We start from the raw sequence: 20,346 nt of genomic DNA on the forward strand, positions 1-20,346 counted from the left end.
AAGTGGTAAAAAACGACCTTAATTATAGAAAAACCTCGCTTGTAGGTATAAATCGCAAAAATAAAAAAAAATTGTTTTCATTTTTATATTTATTGATTGAAACAACACTTAAACATATTTTTCTTGATTCTACTGCTCTGGCCGCGAAAACTGTTGCGCAACCTCCTGGATTTGCTGGGCACCGGCCCCATTCGACTTCGTATCACTGATTCAACCTGGAATAAAATTGCTCATTAGTTAATTAGATAATTACAGGGATATAAAGGGATAAGACAATGGCTGATAAATTGATGTTCATCTCTAATGATGATACACATCGTTACCCCTTCTGTAGATTACAATAAGTGATTGAAATGTTAGGACACTCAACTTAATGAACCAACCAATAAAAAATCAATAAAAGTACCCAAGGTTGTTAGGCCAAAGAATAAGAAAATGTTATTTGAAAACTTTGGGGGCTAGTGTAATTTACAGCCCAATGTCCCATCCCTCCCTACTAAATATCTAATCTATAATACAAAGTAGAACGATGTCTGTCCGTCCGTCCGTCCGTCCGTCCGTCCGTCCGTCCGTCCGTCCGTCCGTCCGTCCCAAAGATAAAGCCTATACTCGCTGTTTACGCAAATGTGTCAGAACTTCCCCCCCCCCCCTTACTCTCACACCTAAATTTTTTTCTTTTGAAAGCAAAAATAAAAGTGTGTAGGTTCGACTCCCCCTCTCCCCCCTCATTCATTTCCTACAGGCATCTTGACACGTGGCAAAAAAATCAGCAAACTTATCTAACTAAACATCTTTGAAAACGCAGAACGAGAAAAAATAAAGGGAAAGCTTACCTGGAAAACATAAGCAGTAACAACATCCCTGGCTAACAAGAACATGCTGTGTCCATACTACTCGGCATCATAACAGGGAACCCGATCTTGTCTGCCTCCGCCTTCAAGGTGTCCAGGCTCTGGTCCTCTCCGTGGTAACCGTGGATTACAGGTACGTTAGCGGCTTCCATGATCATCTAAAAAACAGGTTAAATATTAGAAAAATTGTAACGACAGACTTCTTTTAAATACACAGTTGCTTTTCCTAGAGCCTACTTGTGTTTCGTCTTAAAAGAGGATGGTTGGAGGGTTTTTACCAATGAAAATATTCGAGGTCATTTTTCCAAGAAGCGGTGTCATACCCCCCCCCCCCCCGCCAAAAAAACAGCATAAACATTCCCTGAAAATTATGGAAGACCAGAAGATTGAGATCGTACAGGACAAATGAACAGACATCCTGTTACTCCGGTATAGTATAGAGTGTTATTTTTTTCTACTTGAAATCAACCAAAATAAGTTCCTGAGTAGCTACTCTATCATTTACCTTAGATGTAGACTTGATACCCATATCTCTAATGGCAGTGGACGGTGGACCAACAAATATAACTCCTTTCTCCTGATAAAAAAAAAAATTTAAATTAAAAGGTATGTATCATTCTTATTAATATAATATTACATTCTTGAAATTAACCAGAAAAAAACGTAAGCAGTACAGTGGCGTGCACAGGGTTTTTACGGGAAGGGATGTAATCTTAGAGGTTTTTAAAAAACAGGGGGGGGGGGAATCTACATAATTTTAATTTTAAGGGGTGTGTTGTCAACCCCATTCCTCACACTAATGACCGTGGACAAGATAATGAACGAAATATACATATATAAATCCCCAAATATATTGAACAAAACAACACCTTAGATTAGTTCAGACACTGCTAGTTTGAATGAACCAATCAAGATTTAAAGTTGTGAGCTAACGTGTTTATAAAACTTTGGGTACCAGTATAACTTCCAGTCTAATATCCACTCCCTCCCTGCAGTCAAATGGAAAATATTACCTGTCCAGGGATATAAAATACACGTGGATATTATTAATGACATATCATGGAAATTTGTTGTCATGAATTTAGGTTCCTAACATGGACTTCATATATTGGTCAGATCGTTTACCCAGAAGGAGGTAAGGGGGTGTTGTAAGGGAGGAATAAGGGTGTATCTTTATTTTAGCCCGCTGTGAGTACCGCTTTATTAGAGTACATGAAAAACTGGTGTAACATCCAGGTAATAATATATCCATTTACCCAAGAATCTTAAGGGATAAGACAATGGTCGACAAATTGATGTACTGTACATGTACAACCCCATTGATGATACACAAAATTACCCCTTACATAGATTACCTTTTGTGGTTGATACGTTTGGACACTCAACTTAATGTACCAACCAATCAGGGATCACTTAATCCCCAAAGTTGTTAAGCCAACGAATAAGAATACGTTATTATAAAAGTTTGGGGACACGTGTAGTTAACAGCCCATTGTCCCCTCCCTCCCTGCATTTACCTGGCAAAGATTAGCAAACTCGACATTCTCGGAGAGAAATCCATAGCCAGGATGTACAGCATCGGAGCCGGTTTCCGCCGCAACCTAAGATAATACAGTGTATGGTCAATAGTAACTAAGCCCCTAGAGGCCTCTAGGGGCACTTGAGTTAGTGGTGAGTTGAAATAGATCCCAACATTTTTTTATTTTAGTTTCAATAGAAAAAGTAAAAAAAATCCATCTTAAGGCTTAAATAAGATCAGAAAATAGAATAAAACCAACTCAGGACCTATGTGATGCCTACCTAAAATAGAGAACCCAATCGGATCAGTAGTTATTTAGAAAAAAAGTCTTACTGCTTTATATAATAGGATGATGCATTACTGATTATATGCTTCACGTGGCGTATGGAGTCGTGGAACGCGGGGTCCTAAGTTATGGAGGATTAAATGAAGGAAGGAAGTGGACTGTTTATTACACTAGTCCCCAAAGCTTTATTTTCTTCTTATTATAACGTTTTCTTATTCATTGGCTTAGGTAACTACTTTGGGGAGTTAATTAAATTTTGATTTATTGTTTCAATAAGTTGAGTGTTCAAACGTTTTTTAACCACTAATTTTATGTATCATCGATGTTGATGTTCATCAGTTTATCGGCCATTGACTTATCCCTTTACATCCCTGATATAAATTTGATTTTACCTTGGGGGTGGCCGACCTCTTGGTTCAGGTGAGTAATCCCTGGGCCCCTACCGGGAGGTCCCCTCCTGGGTGACGGGGAATATTCTCTGTGGTGGGGGGGAGGAGGTCCGCGGGGGGGTCCTCGTGGCGACATATCCCTCATTGGCGGTGGGGGGCCTCTGTAACGTTGTTGTGGAGGGGAGTAGTCGCCCCTGGGGTGTGCCTCCCTTGTGAAGTAATGTGAGGGGGGTCCGTAGCCATCTCTCCTCTCATACCTGAAAAAATAAAAATAATTACTTAAAAAGTTAAAATTCATTAAAAAAAAGGTTTTTAAAATTTTTTGATTGGTAGAAAAGGGAAGAACTAATAAAAAAGAGCATATCTAGGTAGGAAAGTTATTAATTTTAGAAAATCTTTAATAAAGCAATAAAAGAGATGGTAGGCATTTAAAGTTAGCAAATTTGGAAATTACACTAATATATTTTGTTTATATACTAAATTGTTTAAAGTAAAAAGGTTCTTTGTCTTTAGCTTAAGATTTCGATAACTACTAAACCGATTGAGTTCTCCTTTATAGGTAGGAAAGCTTCTCATATGACACGGAATGGTTTTAGACTATATTTCTGTCCCCTATCTATCCTTTTTAATACAGAGCCCCTAAATGCTAGGGCCGCAGCCGCTAGCAATATCTAAACTAATCTTAAAATTTAAAATTTTACCTTGGTGGAGGGGATCTACCACCCCCTCTGCCACCACGTCCTCTGAAACCACCCCTGTCCCCTCCACGGCCTCTGCCTCTAAAGCCACCCTTATCACCTCCCCTTCCTCTAGAGCCACCTCTGTTATTTTTAAATGTTTTCATTTTGAAAAAAAAAATTCGATGATTTTTAGTAAGTATTTTGGAAGATTAATTTTAAATTTTTTTATCTTAGGTACTGCTGTTTTATTAGCGCAGCAACTTTATAACAAAACTGTACGTCAGTCCATGGCGAAATTACAAAAAATGCATTGCTTTTAAACGTTACATTTAATAAATAAGCCTACCTAAAGATTTTCTAACTTTTACTTTTTAAAACAAAAACTTTCCTAGAGTAATGTGGGGGGCTGCGTCTTTCATACCCCGCCCCCACCCCGGCCTCTACCTCTGTAAGAACTGCGCCCCCTATCACCTCCGCCTCCACGTCCCCTGCCTCGTCCCCGGGATATTTCCACTCTCAGCCGTTCACCGGCATATAATGTACCGTTCATTTCCTTAAAAAATAAAGTGAAGTAAAAATAACTTCAAGACCTGAAGTTTGTTTAATAACAATAAGGTAAAAATAAATCAAAACAATTCCCTATAACTTAAAAATACCTCCTACCCTTGTGGAATATTCTAAACCCTTCTTGATCTCCCTAAACCTAACTAAAAGCAGTAGTGAAAGTTTCAAACAAAAAATTCAAGTAATGAAAAGGTGAAGGCAAGCCTTGACTTTTAAGGGGGTGGCAACACCCAGCCATTTTGTTGTAAAGAAACTAAAATATTGTTTGTATTATTATACAGATCTACAAAGATAAATATAAGCTGCGAAACTTTTCTGTAACTTACTTCTTCAACTGCCCCCTATGTTTCAAATGCTGATCTGAGGTCTTGTTTCTTTACAATCTAAATAAAAGAATTTGTTATAATCAAAAACTATAGGTATGAAACTAAAAAAATACGACAAGAAACCTTATACTTTTTAGCTAGACCAAAATAATCAGTAGGTAACAAGTTTGAAATAGATAGGACAATTCCTACATGCTTGAATTAATGATAATAGCTATGAGTTTCGTCCATACAGACCGGCCATCCAACACTAATTATAGAAAAGCTTCGCGTTTACAAAAAACATAATTCCCTTCCACAAAATAACAATGATAACGTTTATGAGAGTAAAGCTCTCAAATAAGACAGTGGGACAAAACGGAATTTTGTTGGTAAAACTTCAAGGATTTTAAGGGATAAGGCAATCCCCGATAAATTGATCCACATCATTAATGATTATTAACAAAATTATATCTTTATAATTATAATTTTTTTTTCAATTTTTTTCAATTTTGTACCCACCCCCCCCACCCCCCCGACTACCGACGAACAAGTATTTTAGGTTAGGTTAGGTTTTAGGCTAGGGAGCCGAGCGCTGCGGCTAGGCAGGCAAGTGGGCCGAGCGCTGCGGCTAGGCAGGCAAGGGGGCCGAGCGCTGCGGCTAGGCAGGCTAGGGAGCCGAGCGCTACATTTCTAAAAGGATAATACCACCTACTCTAATGAATGTAGAATATACGTGGATATTACGACAGGGGGAAAAAATTGTCGTTATTTTAGCTTGCTAACATGAAATTCGTTTATTGGTCAGTTTGTTCAACCAGTAGTAGGGTAAGGATTGGGTTTAAAGAAGGGGGGTATCTTTATTTTAGCCAGCTGTGAGCATCTCCTTATCAGAGTAAATGAAAATGTGGTACAACATCCCAGTAATAATATATCGATTATTTTTATAAACTTTAATGGAAAAAACATTAAAAAAATAATATACCTGTCTAGCTAACACTCTGGTAAGGGTTTCCATAGTCTTAAACCACTCCCGGATTAATTCTTCCCATAAAGTTAGTCCACTCAAAACCTAAAACAAACGAACTTATTTTGACAAGTAGAAAAGTTGGTGGAAAAATAATTCATCTAAATTAATGAAGCAAAAATTCGTCCCCAAACTTCATTTTTAATTCTTGATACAGATTTTAAAGGGTGGGGCTTAAAGGGTGTTAACTCCACTCAACCCGTAAAACCCCTTATTTGTTTCCCTTCAAAATTAAAAAAAAATATATTAGATTACCAACCTCAAACCTTTGAAATCCCTCATTTTATCCCTCTTAAAATTAAAAGCTTGACGTACAATCAACCATTGGTTGTCTTTAGGACGATTGGCAAATAGATCTGATTCCTGTACTGTAGAACAAATAAAACATTATGGAATGGATATAGAATATACGTGGATATTGATGACAGTGGAAAAATTGAAGTCAATTTAGGTTGCTAACATGAAACTCATTCAATGGTCAGTTTGTTTATCCAGTAGGACGGGACGGAATGGAGTAAAGGGGGCGAATTAGGGTTATCGTCATTTTAGCCCACTGGGAGTTTTACTTTATTAGAGAAAATAAAAATCTAGTGTAACATCCAAGTAATAAAATATCTATTTCTGCAGGTTATCTTAATTATAGTATAGCTAACATTACCTCTAGAAACTGATCCCAAAGTTCACAGGACACAACAACATAGAGATTAGCCTTGATCCATGTGACAATGAGGGTCTGGAAGATGGCCTGGGTCAACCTTCCTCCAAGGGTGTCCTCCCTGATAAGCATAGATAACTATTAACTAAAGATCCAAGAACAAATTAAATATAAATAGGCTATTTTTATTTAAGTGTGTAGGTAGGTATAAAGTATACTTTTTATCTAAAAATGGTATTTTTGTCTCTGATTTTATTTATCGCGTCGTATTATAGACAGCTTTCCGCGACTGGTAAAATGAGAAATTTTCAGATCAATAGCAATTTTGTTAGCCCCGAGGGGCCAAAGGACTGGCCTAACAAAGCTGGTATTGATAATATAATTTCTAGACTATTGTTCATAGAAAATTGTCTGTAATACGTAATTTTTCAGTATGGCCCAGAACCATTTTTAAACCAGGGGATATTTATCGGTTTCAAAGCCATACTGGAAACTCTTTGTTTAGGTCAAAACTACATTAATATCAATTTTTCTTTATTTTAGATTTAGTGTGCTGACTAAACAAACTAATTTCATTACTTCTTCTTTACAAGCAAAATGCTAGTGAATTTGTTCTTAAATACTTAAAGAAAATCGTAACTTCTCTATAATAATTATCTATGTGCCTGCGTCTTGGTGGTGTTTCTGTGAGGGTGAGTTGAGTTATCTGCAGCAAGATAAAGAGTAACTGCTCCCATGTTCGCCCGTCCATCTTTACATTCATTACCATAAACCTGACCAAAATAAAATTATTGTTAGATTAGGAATATCTATTTCTTAAATAAAATTAACAGGATGTCTTTCTGTACCATGTGAAAAAGTTTAATTTTAGCTATAATGGGAGAAAAAATCGGCGTTATCCTCTTAGAAATTTTTTTTTCAATTTTGTACCCCCCCCCCCCCCCCCCCCCCCCCCCCCCGACTACCGACGAACAACTATTTTAGGTTAGGTTAGGTTTTAGGCTAGGGACATTTTAAATAATACGAAAAATTTCTTCCTTTCCCTGTACCTTATAAAAATCGTCGGAAAAAGCCGTTTTTTAAGCAAACAAAAGCGCGTTTTGCTCTATCTGTGAGATATTATGAATAAGATAATGTTAAGATTTGATATTAAGATGAGAAAAATTTACGTTCACAGTCCCTTTAAAGACACAATACCTGTAATAATAATACCCTGGCCTTTCTCATTATAAGCCTAGGCAGAGCCATGCTGGTGAGTGATGCTAGCCCAAGCGTGGACCGTGGTGAACTGTACTACTAACGCCAATACCTAATTACAGGGTTACGAAAGTTTAAATTGATGTTTTTTTTTTTAATGTTAATATTAAATGTAATATAACGTTTAGTAATGACATATAAAATATATATTCGATAGAATATAAAAAAATATAGTGCATTCAATATTAAAAAAAAATATTTAAATATATATAGTTGTTAACCATATAGAATCTATTTCCGGCCGGGTTCTTAAAAGATATTGCCGCGTTTTTTCAACATTTTTTACGCTATGAATAACAAGCGCGACATTCGCGAAATCTAAAAGAGTATACAATGATTTATTTAATTATTTCGCTTTTGATGGTACGGCCTTCATAGAAAAAAAAAGATTATCTTCAATCCATTTTTGCTGCATATTAATTAATGCATCTTTTTAGAGCTGTGTTAGACATTAGAAAAATTGCTAAAAAAATAATTTAAAATTCAGTATTTTTATGTTATATACTCTGTTTGAAATTCTATCGTCAACGTTCAATCAATTAATGTCTAAAAAACGCCGAAAAAATGTGGCATTCATCTTTTAAAAACCCATCTCGGTGGTATTTCCGGTTGGCAAAGACAACATAAATATAGAAATCATGAAACATTGTTGTTCCACAATTTTGCCACATTTTTAAACATCTTGCTTAAAAAAAATCTTCCAAACAAATTGTAAATTCTACAAATTTAAATATTTAGAGAAAATTGAGTAGTAATTTACTTCTTGATTCAAAATATTTGATTAAATTGAATCAAAACTAATAATTATTTTTGGCACTCTATATTCAAATAATCATAAGCTCAATAGTGCGCATGCGTGCACAGAGGTGCCATAAATTTCAAAACTTAAAAATATAAGTTTTGTAGCGAAATTACTCTATAATTCGAAATCTCTGTCTTTCTTTTAGAAACATTCAGGGGAATATACGAAAGCTTATATTTATATTAAAGATGAAAAATCGATAAATTTAAATGCACACGGCACATCTGCGTAAACACACAGACCTGGATTTTTTTTCTTTTAATTTTAATTCGTATGAAGCTAGCTCAAATAAGTAAATATTAAATTTGATATATTTTTGACGATGCGGGAGGATGTTTTAAAAGAAATGATGAAATAATTTTCAAGGTTTTAAAAAAAAGTCAGCTTCTTTTATGCGAAAAAATTCAATAAAAAGTAAAAATTTTTACCAAAAAGTTGGTCAAATTTTACCAAGTTTTTTTTTTGTTAAAGTCCAAAAATCTGGACTTAGCCTAAAAATTTACCTTGTCAATTTTTACCAAAAAGTTGGTCAAATTTTACCAAGTTTTTTTTTTGGCAGAGTCCAAAAATCTGGACTTAGCCTAAAAATTTACCTTGTCAATTTTTACCAAAAAGTTGGTCAAATTTTACCAAGTTTTTTTTTTTGGCAAAGTCCAAAAATTTGGACTTAGCCTAAAAATTTACCTTGTCAATTTTTACCAAAAAGTTGGTCAAATTTTACCAAGTTTTTTTTTTTGGCAAAGTCCAAAAATCTGGACTTAGCCTAAAAATTTACCTTGTCAATTTTTACCAAAAAGTTGGTCAAATTTTACCAAGTTCATTTTTTTTGGCAAAGTCCAAAAATCTGGACTTAGCCTAAAAAAATACCTTGTCAAATTTTACCAACTTTTTGGTAAAAATTGACCAAATTGCGTTTTTTTGTCTAAGTCCGAAAATTCGGACTTAACCTGAAAAATAGAGTTGTAAAATTGACCACATTTTTGGTAAAACTTCCAAAAGTGGTAAAATTAAAAAAAAAAAAAAAAATTTAAATTTAGGCTTCATTGTATAGAAGTCATTATTTTAAAGTACTACAACTGATTATGAAGAGCTGTTTTTTATTTAAAACACAAAAAACGGGTTTTTTTGTTTCGTCAAATTTTACAAAAAAAATGGTAAAATTTGACTAATTTTTTGGCTAAAATTTTTGCTGGTAAAATTTACCACGAAACTGGTATATTTTACCAGGTTGACCAGCTTTACCACTTTTCTGGTAAAACGATTTTTTTTTCTGGTATTTCGTAGAACCTGGGTACTCTTACTAAAACAAAATAAAAATTAATATAAAAAAATACACACTAAATTTACGTTTTTATAAATGATAAATTAAATGCATTGCATGTAAAACAGTTATTTTAATTCAGATTGCAAATTTTATTATTCTTGGAAACACACTTGAAAGATTAAAGTATAAAATATACGACAGGGTTATGTCACCTGAAAATCTGTTTGCCTCTAAAGAAGGTGTATCAACTTTTTTTTTATAGCTAGCCGGTTCTTTTAGTAAGTAGTAGATGTAAAGTTTTTCATAGAATTCAGATATGCAATCGGTTTTTTTGTAGACCTCTTATTTTTAAAGTAATTTAAGTTTTAAAAAAAATAATTAAGTCGGTTTTAAGGTACTAAAACGCAACAAAATAAAAGAAGAAAATGGCCATTAAGAACAAAAATAGTAAGATCTTTAATTTGACACCTTACTTTTAAAATTCTGTTGAGTAATTATTGAAAAAATCTATTTTTTTAACCTCGGTTTAATAAAAACTTTAGACCTAAATATTTTCTCAAACAGACATAAAAAACATGGGTTCATATATACCTTTAGAATCAGAAAAATATTACGAATCCATTGTAAGCAAAATTGAAAAAAAGTAAAAAAATAAAAAATTAAACAAATGGCCAAATATATTTTTTGTTCAGGCAACACTATCGTCTTCCCTTTTTTACCCCCTCTTTACCCCCTCTTTACCCCCTTCCCATTTTTATACTCAATTCAAGAATTAAGACGTTGCCTGTACAATATAATATGATATTTTCATATAATTCCTTTTATTGTAGTTTATATACTATATTGTAAACTTTTTTTTTCAATTTTGCTTACAATGAATTCGTAATATTTTTCTGATTCTAAAGGTATATATGAACCCATATTTTTTTATCTGTGAAATAATAAAATTAAGTTCAAAGTTTTTATTCTCGTGGGTTTAAAAAAATCGATTTTTTCAATAATTACCTGACAGAATTGAAAAAGTAAGGTGTCAAATTAAAGATCTTACTATTTTTGTTCATAATGGCCATTTTCTTTCTTTTTTTTGTTGCATTTTAGTACCTTAAAATCGACTTAATTTTTTTTTTAAACTTAAATTACTTAAAAAATAAGAGGTCTACAAAAAAAACCGATTGCATATCTAAATTCTATGAAAAATTTTACATCTACTACTTACTAAAAGAACCGGCTAATAAAAAAAAAGTTGATACACCTTCTTTCCTAAATTTAAATCATAAGCCTTTGTAATTTTTTTATGTTTTTTAGTATAAAAACAGCAGCATTTCAGAAGATACAAGATTCAATCATGACTGTTCTAAGGTGAGTTATTTTTTACTCTTTTTTTCATAAATACATATAATTTTTAACATTTGCACCAATAAAAAATTTTAATAGTTATTTCTCGCATAATTATTATTAACAGCTTCCTGCGGATATAAAACATTTTTATATTCGTACAAAATGGATATAATACGATGCTAGACATAGTTTTTTCGTATGGATGAGAACCGGTTCTTATCCACCGGATTCGAATGAATACGAGGAAATGTTTTCTTGTTATTTGTTGGCCCCTGGGACTTCTGAAACAATGGCCTTCATTAAGTTTGTCTTTCAGTCTCTACGTCAGTCTCACTTATCTAGGATTACTAATAATCAATATTCTAAGAATTGATCCTTCATCAAAAACAATATATTGTGGTAAAAGTCGAAATATCCGATAAAATTAAGATCTTTTTAAATAAAGAAAATTTTCGTTCATTTTCAAATTACAATCTTATGCAGGCAATATGATTTTAGAGTAGCTTCGACTTTGATAATTGCTCTAATAAGTTTTACTAATTTTGATTAATAAGTCTAGACAAAATTAAAAGCTTTTTAGAAGAATAGCTACTTTAAAATCTTAATTTTATTCAATTTTAAGGAACGTTTCGTCGTATTTTTATAGTAGCTTTCCCCCTATTAGGGAGCTCTAACCCTTCGGGGCCAATTGCCTAACCCTGCGGGGCAATCACCTAAACTAACCCAAATTAACCTATCAAAAGCTATTGTGAAAATACGACAAAACGCCCTTTAAAAGGCGTTGTCACGAAAGGGACTAAACCCCAAATATTTTCTATTTAGTTGTCGAAATAAACGATTACCTTGCTTTAGTGCGCTTTTCCCTTTCCCTCTGGTTGCATGCATTTAAAATCAAAATTACGCGACAAGTGAACTAATCACCCTTGTTGAAATAATGAAAGTATATAAAACATGACTATTAAAATATTATATTATTCCATACTAGTATTTAACAAATTAACCCCACCATAACAAATTGTGTTTCAAGAAATCTAAACTTGTTAACAATTAAACAAGAACAAAACATACATGTTCAAAAGCATAAACTTGCAAATTGTAGGCATATTGGTTAACAGTTTTTAAAGGGATTTTCAGAGATAAGACAATTGACGATAATTCGATTTCTGAAGATAAAAAGTATTCGTTAAAAATTTTGGACTTTCCTAGTTTAACAAACCAATAAAATTTTAAAGAAAGTACCCACCGACTACGATGACCTGTTCATAAAGCTATGAGTACTCAGTATAAATTACAGCCCAATGTCCTCTCCCTCAATAATTTTTAATCTTTCTGGTCACTCTATTACACACACACACACTTAACACTTCATTTAAAATAATAGAATGAAAGACATATAATAGTTATTTCTCGCATCGTATTATAAACGGCTTTCCGCGGATATAGAATGTACAATTATGAGATTAAAACTAGTTTTTTTAGCCCCGAGGTGACGAAGTCACCGGCTAAAAAAACTAGTTTTAATCTTATGATTGTACATTTCTATATTCGTAGAAAACTGGATATAATACGATGCTAGACATAGTTTTTTCGTATGAATGAGAACCGGTTCCTATCCACCGGATTCGAATGAATACGAGAAAATAAATTATACAATTTCGTTGTCCCGACAAAAAATCTCCAAATGTTGATTGTCACAAACCTAGGGGTGAGGAAAAGTGACGTTGCGTTTTTTTTATTTCGTAGCTTTCTTACAAGCATTTAATATCGGTGGCTTGTCATCCATCGTGCATTTTTTTTTACATATTTATAATAAAATCTCTGTACAAAGCCCGGAGGCAAACATAAATTCTATGATTGCACCAAAAAGATGTTTCAAGTTTAGTCTAATTTTAATGATAATTTGATCGATGATTAATTAAGTTTTCTCGTATTCATTCGAATCCGGTGGATAGGAACCGGTTCTCATCCATACGAAAAAACAATGTCTAGCATCGTATTATATCCAGTTTTCTACGAATATAGAAATGTACAATCATAAGATTGAAACCAGTTTTTTTAGCCGGTGCCTCCGGCACATCGGGGCTAAAAAAAACTAGTTTTAATCTTATAATTGTACATTCTATATCCTCGGAAAGCCGTTTATAATACAATACGAGAAATAACTATTACCACGGCTAAAATAAATCGTCCTTGTTATACCCAGGAATTAAACACCCAAAATTTTGACAAATTTGATTTAGTTCTCCTTTTACAGAATTTTATATTTTTCAAAGTCACTTTAAATTCATAATCTATTGTGCATGTATATTTTTATAAGTAAAGATACTCTATAGTTCAAAAAGTTCACAAGTCCGTCTGTAAGACACTTTATAGTAGGAGAATACGAGTTTCTCGGCTACAAAACAAGAATTAGAGCTGAAAACTTTTGTAAAAATTCCTAGGAAAAACAGCTTATCATGCAAATAACTGGGGTATAGTCACTTCCGTGGCAACGATCCGTAAGGGGCGTTTCTTCGTATTTTCACAGTAGTTTTTATCATATTTCTAGCCCCTGAAGGGGGCTCTAACCCTGCGTGGCAATCACCTAACCCAATATAACCTAACCTAACCTAAAATAACCTTGTAAAAGCCATTTTGAAAATACGAGACTTGCCCCTTTACGTAAATTTATTTGGAAAATTCGTCTTTCTCTAGCCATATAACTAGAAGAGTAGCTTCGCAGATGCTAATTTACATTAATGATTACACACTGACACAGTTTATTTGCAATACACTCAGATTTAAATTTTCCTAATTCACAAGTCAATCTTAACTAATGGATTTTTTAATGCATAATGATTTTTATATTTAATTTTATAAGTTATGAGGCTATTGAAGGGACAGCGACAAAATAAATTGCATCAAAATTCTTTATTGGTAATATATTCAAAGCTGAAGTAAGATTTCTGATTTTTTATAGCTTTTTCACCATTCTAATTAATCTATCCTGATCTATAATACAAAGTAGAAGGATGTCTGTCCGTCCAATTGAAGATTAAGATCTCGGTAACCACTGAACCGATTGAATTCTACTCTTCAGGGAATATACCTACTGGTCCTGTGGTAGTTTTAGGCTTTTTTAATGGGAAGTGGGACACCCCCAATCCCCCAAAAAATATAAAAATCCCCCCCCCCCCCAATTTTTTAAAGATTTTTTTTCGCATATGTTTTGCAAATTCGCCATTTATTCGCCAAAATTAGTGACCCATTCGCAATTTTTTCATATGGGTAGGTAATAGAAGATGTAATGATTCCCATACTCGCATTATTTTTTTAGGCACGTACATATTTTTTTTAATTACCTCTTGGGGCAAAGCCGCTAGTGATGTTAATAAAGTAATTGTCTAAAAATATGTAATTTCTATAAAAAAATCTAACTTTATACTAAATATCAAAAAGTGGCAATAAAAATTATATACATTTTTTTTAATTAGGTCTTGCTTGATTTTTTTTTTTGGTCCTAAACACTTAAACTCAGTTCTCACTCACTCAATGTAGTAAAACCATAACCTCTCTACAAAATATTTGCTACGTTTGGACGTCATCGTTTTTATTTTGTAACAATCAAATTTTCCTTCTTACAAAAAATGGAATAATTACACTTTTTTGTGATGAGATTACTAATTATCCTTTTATAACTGTTTCTCTTTTATTTTTATTTTTTTGTTGTGTAAAACAAGGGTAATGCTGTGAAATAGTAGCTAAGCTGATTAGGAAACATATGGCTTAGAATAACAACACCATGGTGGTGTTATATTTCTCAATCATAAAAGCGTCGATGGGCAGGGAGAGAGGGAGGGTGGCATTGGGCTGTTTATTACACTAGTCTCTAAAGTCTTAGTATGAGTTTTTCTTATTTGTTGGCTTAACATCTTTGGGGTCTTTTATTGAATTTTGATTGGTTGGTTAATTAAGTTAAGTGTCCAAACGGTTCAATCATTAATTGTAATCTACGGATGGGTTAAACTTGTGCTTCATCATTGGGGATGTACATTAATTTATTGGCCCTTTAGATCCCTGGTTGATGGGTAGTTATAGGCTGGTAATGTACACTTAAATATACCGGGAAAAAATCGACCAAACAAATATGAAAAATCAAATAAATGACAAGCATTTAAACATTGTATAGTAGTTTCTCTAGTTGCTTTAGTAATTATTATCTTATTAGTTACAATTATTCTATACAAAATTATGTAAAAGTCATAAAGCATAAAATTGCACTAATTGTTCACATAAAAGAAATCACCATTACAAAAGTCGATGAAATTTAGTCCCAAAAAGGATGATTTCATTCAATATCCAAACGAGACAAGGAGGGAGGGGACATTGGGCTGTTTATTACCCTAGAACCCAAAGTTATTTAATAAATGCTTAACAAATTCGGGGAATTTTATTGAATTTGATTGGTTGGTTAATTGAGTTTTAAAGCGTTTTAACCACTATTTGAAATCTACAGAAGGGGTAATTTTTTATATCTTCCTTTGAGATGTCCATTAATTTATCGGCCCCCATTGTCTTAACCCTTTAGATCCCAGAAAAAAGTTAACTAAGAAATATATTAAAATAATCGATTGTAATCTGTTTCATTGAATGACGTTGCCATTAAAATAAAGCTTTATGCTTCATGTTCATTTTTGTGTAAATATGAATGAGACTTTTTTAATGACTTGGCCTATTTACAAATAATCAGATTGTTATTTTAGGGCCAGAGCTGACTTCTTGAAATTGCTGAACCGCAAGGTGGAAGCTGGAATGGATATCTTCCAACAATTTTCTACCATTTTAAATCAAATAGTCAGGTACAATAATGAACTTCAACCCAATATAATTTTTTTAATAACTAATATAAACACTGAAAGGAGTTTAAACCCCCACACTTCTCTTACAGAAAACATAAACCTATCCTAAACTTAATTATAAAATAATGATTTCCATAGAATAATATAAGGAGTGCTATAGTTTACTGTAAAATAATGTATGATTTTCTTTACTTTTACAGAGCTATAACCCCTTCTTTTTCAATTGGTATTATCATTCTGCTGATTTGTTAAAGGTTAGGACATACAGCTAGCCTTTGATAACAATGTAGGACTTTTTTATCCTATTTAATTTATTTATTCTTTCAATTAATATCAATAATTCATGATATATCTTAGGTTAGGTCGGTTAGCCCTTGATAACACCGTTGGAGGTGGCAGGGGTAATGATCAACCCTTCCCTTTCCAGGATAGTACACAAACATATTATATTATTAAATACAAGAATACGACAATGGTAGTAAAATTAATAATTTTCGAAAACTATTATGAAATTCTGGGTTTAGTAACTTGTTTTTTATTTCTTTTTTGAGGGAAAAAGAGATTTAGACTAATCAATTCTTTTTTTAATATTTTCCCCCTCCAGAATAATATAAGACTAATACCTGTAATTTGTCTGCAATTATAAAGAAGATAAATTTCTTATCCATTGGCCTATCTTTGCAAAAACATTCAACGTTTTACTTTTTTCGGCATATTTTTTCTTATAAACAAAAGTGTAAATTTAATATGAGCATAATATGAGAAAACATAAAGTAAACTTAAATCTTAAAAATAAATTTGTGTACTTTTTAATTAGGATCTCTTGGAAAATTTGCAACAGGTAAATAATATTTAAAGTAGCTTTGCTACTTTTTAATTCCCTTTATCTGTCCGTACGTGAGTCAGTAACGCCATGAGGTATAAGAGCTTTTCTCGGCTGCTAATTAAGTCTTAGGGGCTCTGTACTATGTAGGTCATGCTATAAGTTTCGTGGATTTCTATCATTAATTATATCCTTATCTCACTTTTTTATGGTCTTCTCTATAACTCAGTTTGTTGTTTAAAGATGCTATATATAAACACTAGCTTTGTCCCAAGATGTAATTAAAAAAAAATATGTACCTGAGGGTGCCCCCACTACTTTCTATTAAAAATTGAGGGAAATTTTTCTGTTTTTTTGTGGGGGGGGGGTGGGGGTGTTCCAACCTCCAAGAAAATCGCCTAAAACCACCACAGGACCAGTAGGTATATTCCCTGAAGAGTAGAATCCGATCGGTTCAGTGGTTACCGAGATCTTTAGGGACGGACAGACAGACATCATTATACTTTATATTATAGATTTCTTTGTTTGAATTAAAAAACAAAAACATTTTGATTGAAGAAAAGAAATACTTTTGTAGATTTATTTCATTATTTTTTTTATTTGGTGTCTTTAATTTGATGTATTTTTTATCTTAGGGGCCAACAACAATCCTAATAATGGCGAGCAGATTTTATGAGGTAATACTTGTATTTTAATTTATTAATATTTAATTAACTTCTTAGTATTCATTTACTTAATTTGACAAAAATGAAGATATATTATCTTAATCGTCATTTTTTTAATAATTTTTTTTTAGGCAGTTGATTCAGTGCTGAGCTTGAAAGCACAATTCTTCAAGAATTTTGTAGAGGTAAATTCTATTTATAAAAAATAATGATTTTTAAAATATTACATAATAGTAAAAATAATTATGAGTTTGTAATTTGTACTTCAACAAAGAGTTTAATCACGAGAACTCGATAGCCGACCATTTTTAAGGCGGCAGAAATCCAAAGTGGTTAAAAAAGCGGCTTTTATTACTAATTACCGGTGGTTTCAGCTAAGTTTGAATTTGAGTTTGAATTTACAGATACTATGTTACGCTGCGTGTGCGTATTGTAGACTTTCTCACGGAGTAAGGGAGGGGACAATGGGCAATTAATTCAATATAAGAGTTATCAAAGAAAGGGCATGAAATCCAGTTTAATCCAATAAATTTGTAGGAAATTATAAAGGGATTGTTAATTGAAAAATAGATTTCCATAGCATCATGTAAAGGGAAATCACAACTTGTTTTTGATGAAATATATTGAGGTTTTTTGGTGTGATTTTTATATTACAAGATTATTGGACCCGGCCAGCTGCTAGCAAGAATATGACTGCCCCTTTTTATTCTGTTTATTTCCCTTGCCCCCACCTCCCTTCTCTCCGTCTGCTACATTCCAAACTAACACAACGAGTGTTTATTTTCCTTGCCCCCACTTCCCTTATCCCTTCTCCCCGTCTGCAATATTCAAAACATACATAACGAGTAGCGGCATTTCATGCGCAAGTACCCAAACTCAGTCAGAAACTGCTAAATTCTTGCACATTCCCTTTAAGCCAGTACCTAAAGTCTGAGACTCCTAAAAATTTAATATTCGATCCATTGTCCCCTCCCTTACTCCCTGAGACTTTCTGGTGACTGCTGGATTTTAGAATAATGATAATGATTTTGATATGTTATTTTTTTTTGTTTGTTCACAAATTGGTTTTTAATGTGTGATTATTTTAGAATTCTGGAACCATGGATATTCCCGCAACTTTGCTTCAACTCAGTTCTGTTGCTATTAACAGGTAAATTTTGGAATATGTTGCGCAGCTTATTTATAATTATTTTTTGGTTGATAATTCATGGAAAGCAAGAATTATCAACCAAATACCTTTAAAATGTAAAGGATAATTTTTCTTATACTTTTAATCAAATTTTTAATATTTATTATATAATTAATGTTATATATTTTTAATCGATTTTTTACTTTACTGATGATTTAAGGATAATACCTGCCAAGCTGAGACTGCTCATGAAGATTCAAATGGAAAGTGAAGAATTAGGAAGGTAATTATGTTAATTCCACATAATTTTTGTAAAGCTTCGGTTCAATGACTCTATTTGTTATTTTAGTATTCTTTAATATGTGCATTGTTGTCGACTATATATATATCCTTGAATAAAAGTAACAGGATGTCTAATATCTCTCTGTACCGAAGGATCTAGCTAACCACAAAAAAAGGGGTTCTCCTTTACAATGTGGCTTATGACTGCATTGTATAATTATGTTGATATGATAACTAAATAGTTGTTTAACGGGCGTAATATATCATATAATATATTTTATAATGAAGATTCTTTATAGTTTAATTATTTATTGGGTTTTTAAAGATTTTATAGATACAGTGGATACAATTTAAATTACAAATTATCAAATAGCAACAATTCACAAAAAAGTATAGAAAATATTGCATAGAAATATGCAATAATATCAATAGATATAATAATAGGTATATCAAATAAGAACATGATTCAATATAATTATAATATTGTATTAACAAGTAATAATCAATACCTACCAACATACATATAAAGAATCAAAACTAATATCGTTAACTAAAGGAAGAAAAGTTATGAGAGGGGAGGAGGATCAAGGGATAGTTAACCTTTGAAATAGGAATAGGTTCGTAAAGAAAATAATTTGAACAATTTCTAAAATAGGAACAGCTTTCATAAAATATGAAAAATTAATTCGGTGTTTTAATAAAACAAGGATGGCAAAATTCATAAAAGCAAAGCTTAAAGGTTTCTTCTAAATACTATTTCCAGCAAATCTCGATTTCAGGGATCTTCAATTACTTCAATCTTCTTGGCAAAATTGCGGTAAAGTTGTAAATAATAATAATGGACACTCTAAAGTCTTCAAATCATAGTAACAAAAATATCGAAAAGCAATCTTTATTTAAAGACTAAAAAGTGTCCAAAAATTACAATTCATTTTCAAAATATATCATAACATTAAAGAATTACAATTCACATTAAATATCAAATTTGCCAAAAATCAGTCCTTTCTTTAGGCCTAATTGGCCTAATTTATAGTCTACATTGACTCGTGAAACAAAAAAATGAGAGAAGGCCTTAAGCTAGCAAAACTGATAATGATAATTTAGAATGGTTGGAGATATATTTGATTGTGTTGGAGAGTTGGTTGAGGAGAAAACTAAACTAGTTGAATCTATAGCTGACTTTGTCAGTGAAAAAGTAAGCTTTGATTGTTTTCATTATAAAACGACAGATATTTTATTTCAAATTTAAATTTCCGATTTTACCTAGAAGCTAGTAAAAGTGGCTGACTCAGATTATGACGTCAAAAAAATTAACCAATGAGAGGCCAGTATACACTGTAATTTACCAATGGTAAAATTTATAGTGGCCTCTCATTTGTTAATTTTTTTTGACGTCATAATCTGGGTCAGCCACTTTTACTAGCTTCTTTTACCTAAATAATTCGTTAAAATATTATGCTTTTCCTCTGCTGTGAATGATAAATGTTTATGGTGAAAGTTTAGAAAGGGAAAAAATACTTTTATATTTAAAATTAAAAAAGATGTTGTTTTTGTTTCCGTTGAAATCTCTGCAAATTTATAATTGTATATCCATCTGCGGATGGCTGTCCGTCCGTGTCCAACCCTCCGAATAATTTTTAAAACCACTATCTTTTATAATAGCTATATGGAC

The 20,346-nt window shown here is 32.4% G+C and overlaps 3 protein-coding genes across 4 annotated transcripts in view; 1 reads left to right on the forward strand and 2 right to left on the reverse strand.

The window, feature by feature from the left end:
* Positions 1-20,346, forward strand: part of LOC145314418 (uncharacterized) — a 29,285-nt gene that overhangs the window by 1,935 nt on the left and 7,004 nt on the right. For both annotated transcript variants that reach the window (XM_080154313.1, XM_080154314.1), the window contains exons 4-12: positions 10,905-10,958; positions 15,680-15,775; positions 16,133-16,200; positions 16,591-16,616; positions 17,234-17,275; positions 17,395-17,448; positions 18,352-18,413; positions 18,613-18,675; positions 19,779-19,869. In XM_080154313.1, the coding sequence (XP_080010439.1) occupies positions 10,905-10,958; positions 15,680-15,775; positions 16,133-16,200; positions 16,591-16,616; positions 17,234-17,275; positions 17,395-17,448; positions 18,352-18,413; positions 18,613-18,675; positions 19,779-19,869 (556 nt within the window). The remainder of the gene's footprint in view (positions 1-10,904; positions 10,959-15,679; positions 15,776-16,132; positions 16,201-16,590; positions 16,617-17,233; positions 17,276-17,394; positions 17,449-18,351; positions 18,414-18,612; positions 18,676-19,778; positions 19,870-20,346) is intronic.
* On the reverse strand, positions 72-4,275 carry LOC145312930 (uncharacterized). Its single transcript, XM_080152138.1, has 6 exons — positions 4,170-4,275; positions 3,747-3,864; positions 2,369-2,452; positions 1,357-1,428; positions 834-1,009; positions 72-215 (listed from the first exon to the last, which is right to left on the reverse strand). The coding sequence occupies exons 1-5, from the start codon at positions 4,273-4,275 to the stop codon at positions 1,006-1,008; spliced, it is 384 nt and encodes a 127-aa protein (XP_080008264.1). The 3' UTR covers positions 72-215; positions 834-1,005.
* On the reverse strand, positions 4,114-7,710 carry LOC145314380 (ral GTPase-activating protein subunit alpha-1-like). The gene is made up of 6 exons (XM_080154263.1): positions 7,474-7,710; positions 6,942-7,049; positions 6,280-6,397; positions 5,580-5,666; positions 4,616-4,672; positions 4,114-4,278 (listed from the first exon to the last, which is right to left on the reverse strand). Exons 2-5 carry the CDS (start codon positions 7,043-7,045, stop codon positions 4,631-4,633), a joined length of 351 nt encoding a protein of 116 aa, XP_080010389.1. The 5' UTR covers positions 7,046-7,049; positions 7,474-7,710; the 3' UTR covers positions 4,114-4,278; positions 4,616-4,630.

The sequence above is a fragment of the Acartia tonsa genome, chromosome 3 (assembly GCF_053477335.1).
Source record: "Acartia tonsa isolate MP-2025a chromosome 3, ASM5347733v1, whole genome shotgun sequence".
In the NCBI taxonomy this organism is placed as follows: domain Eukaryota; kingdom Metazoa; phylum Arthropoda; class Copepoda; order Calanoida; family Acartiidae; genus Acartia; species Acartia tonsa.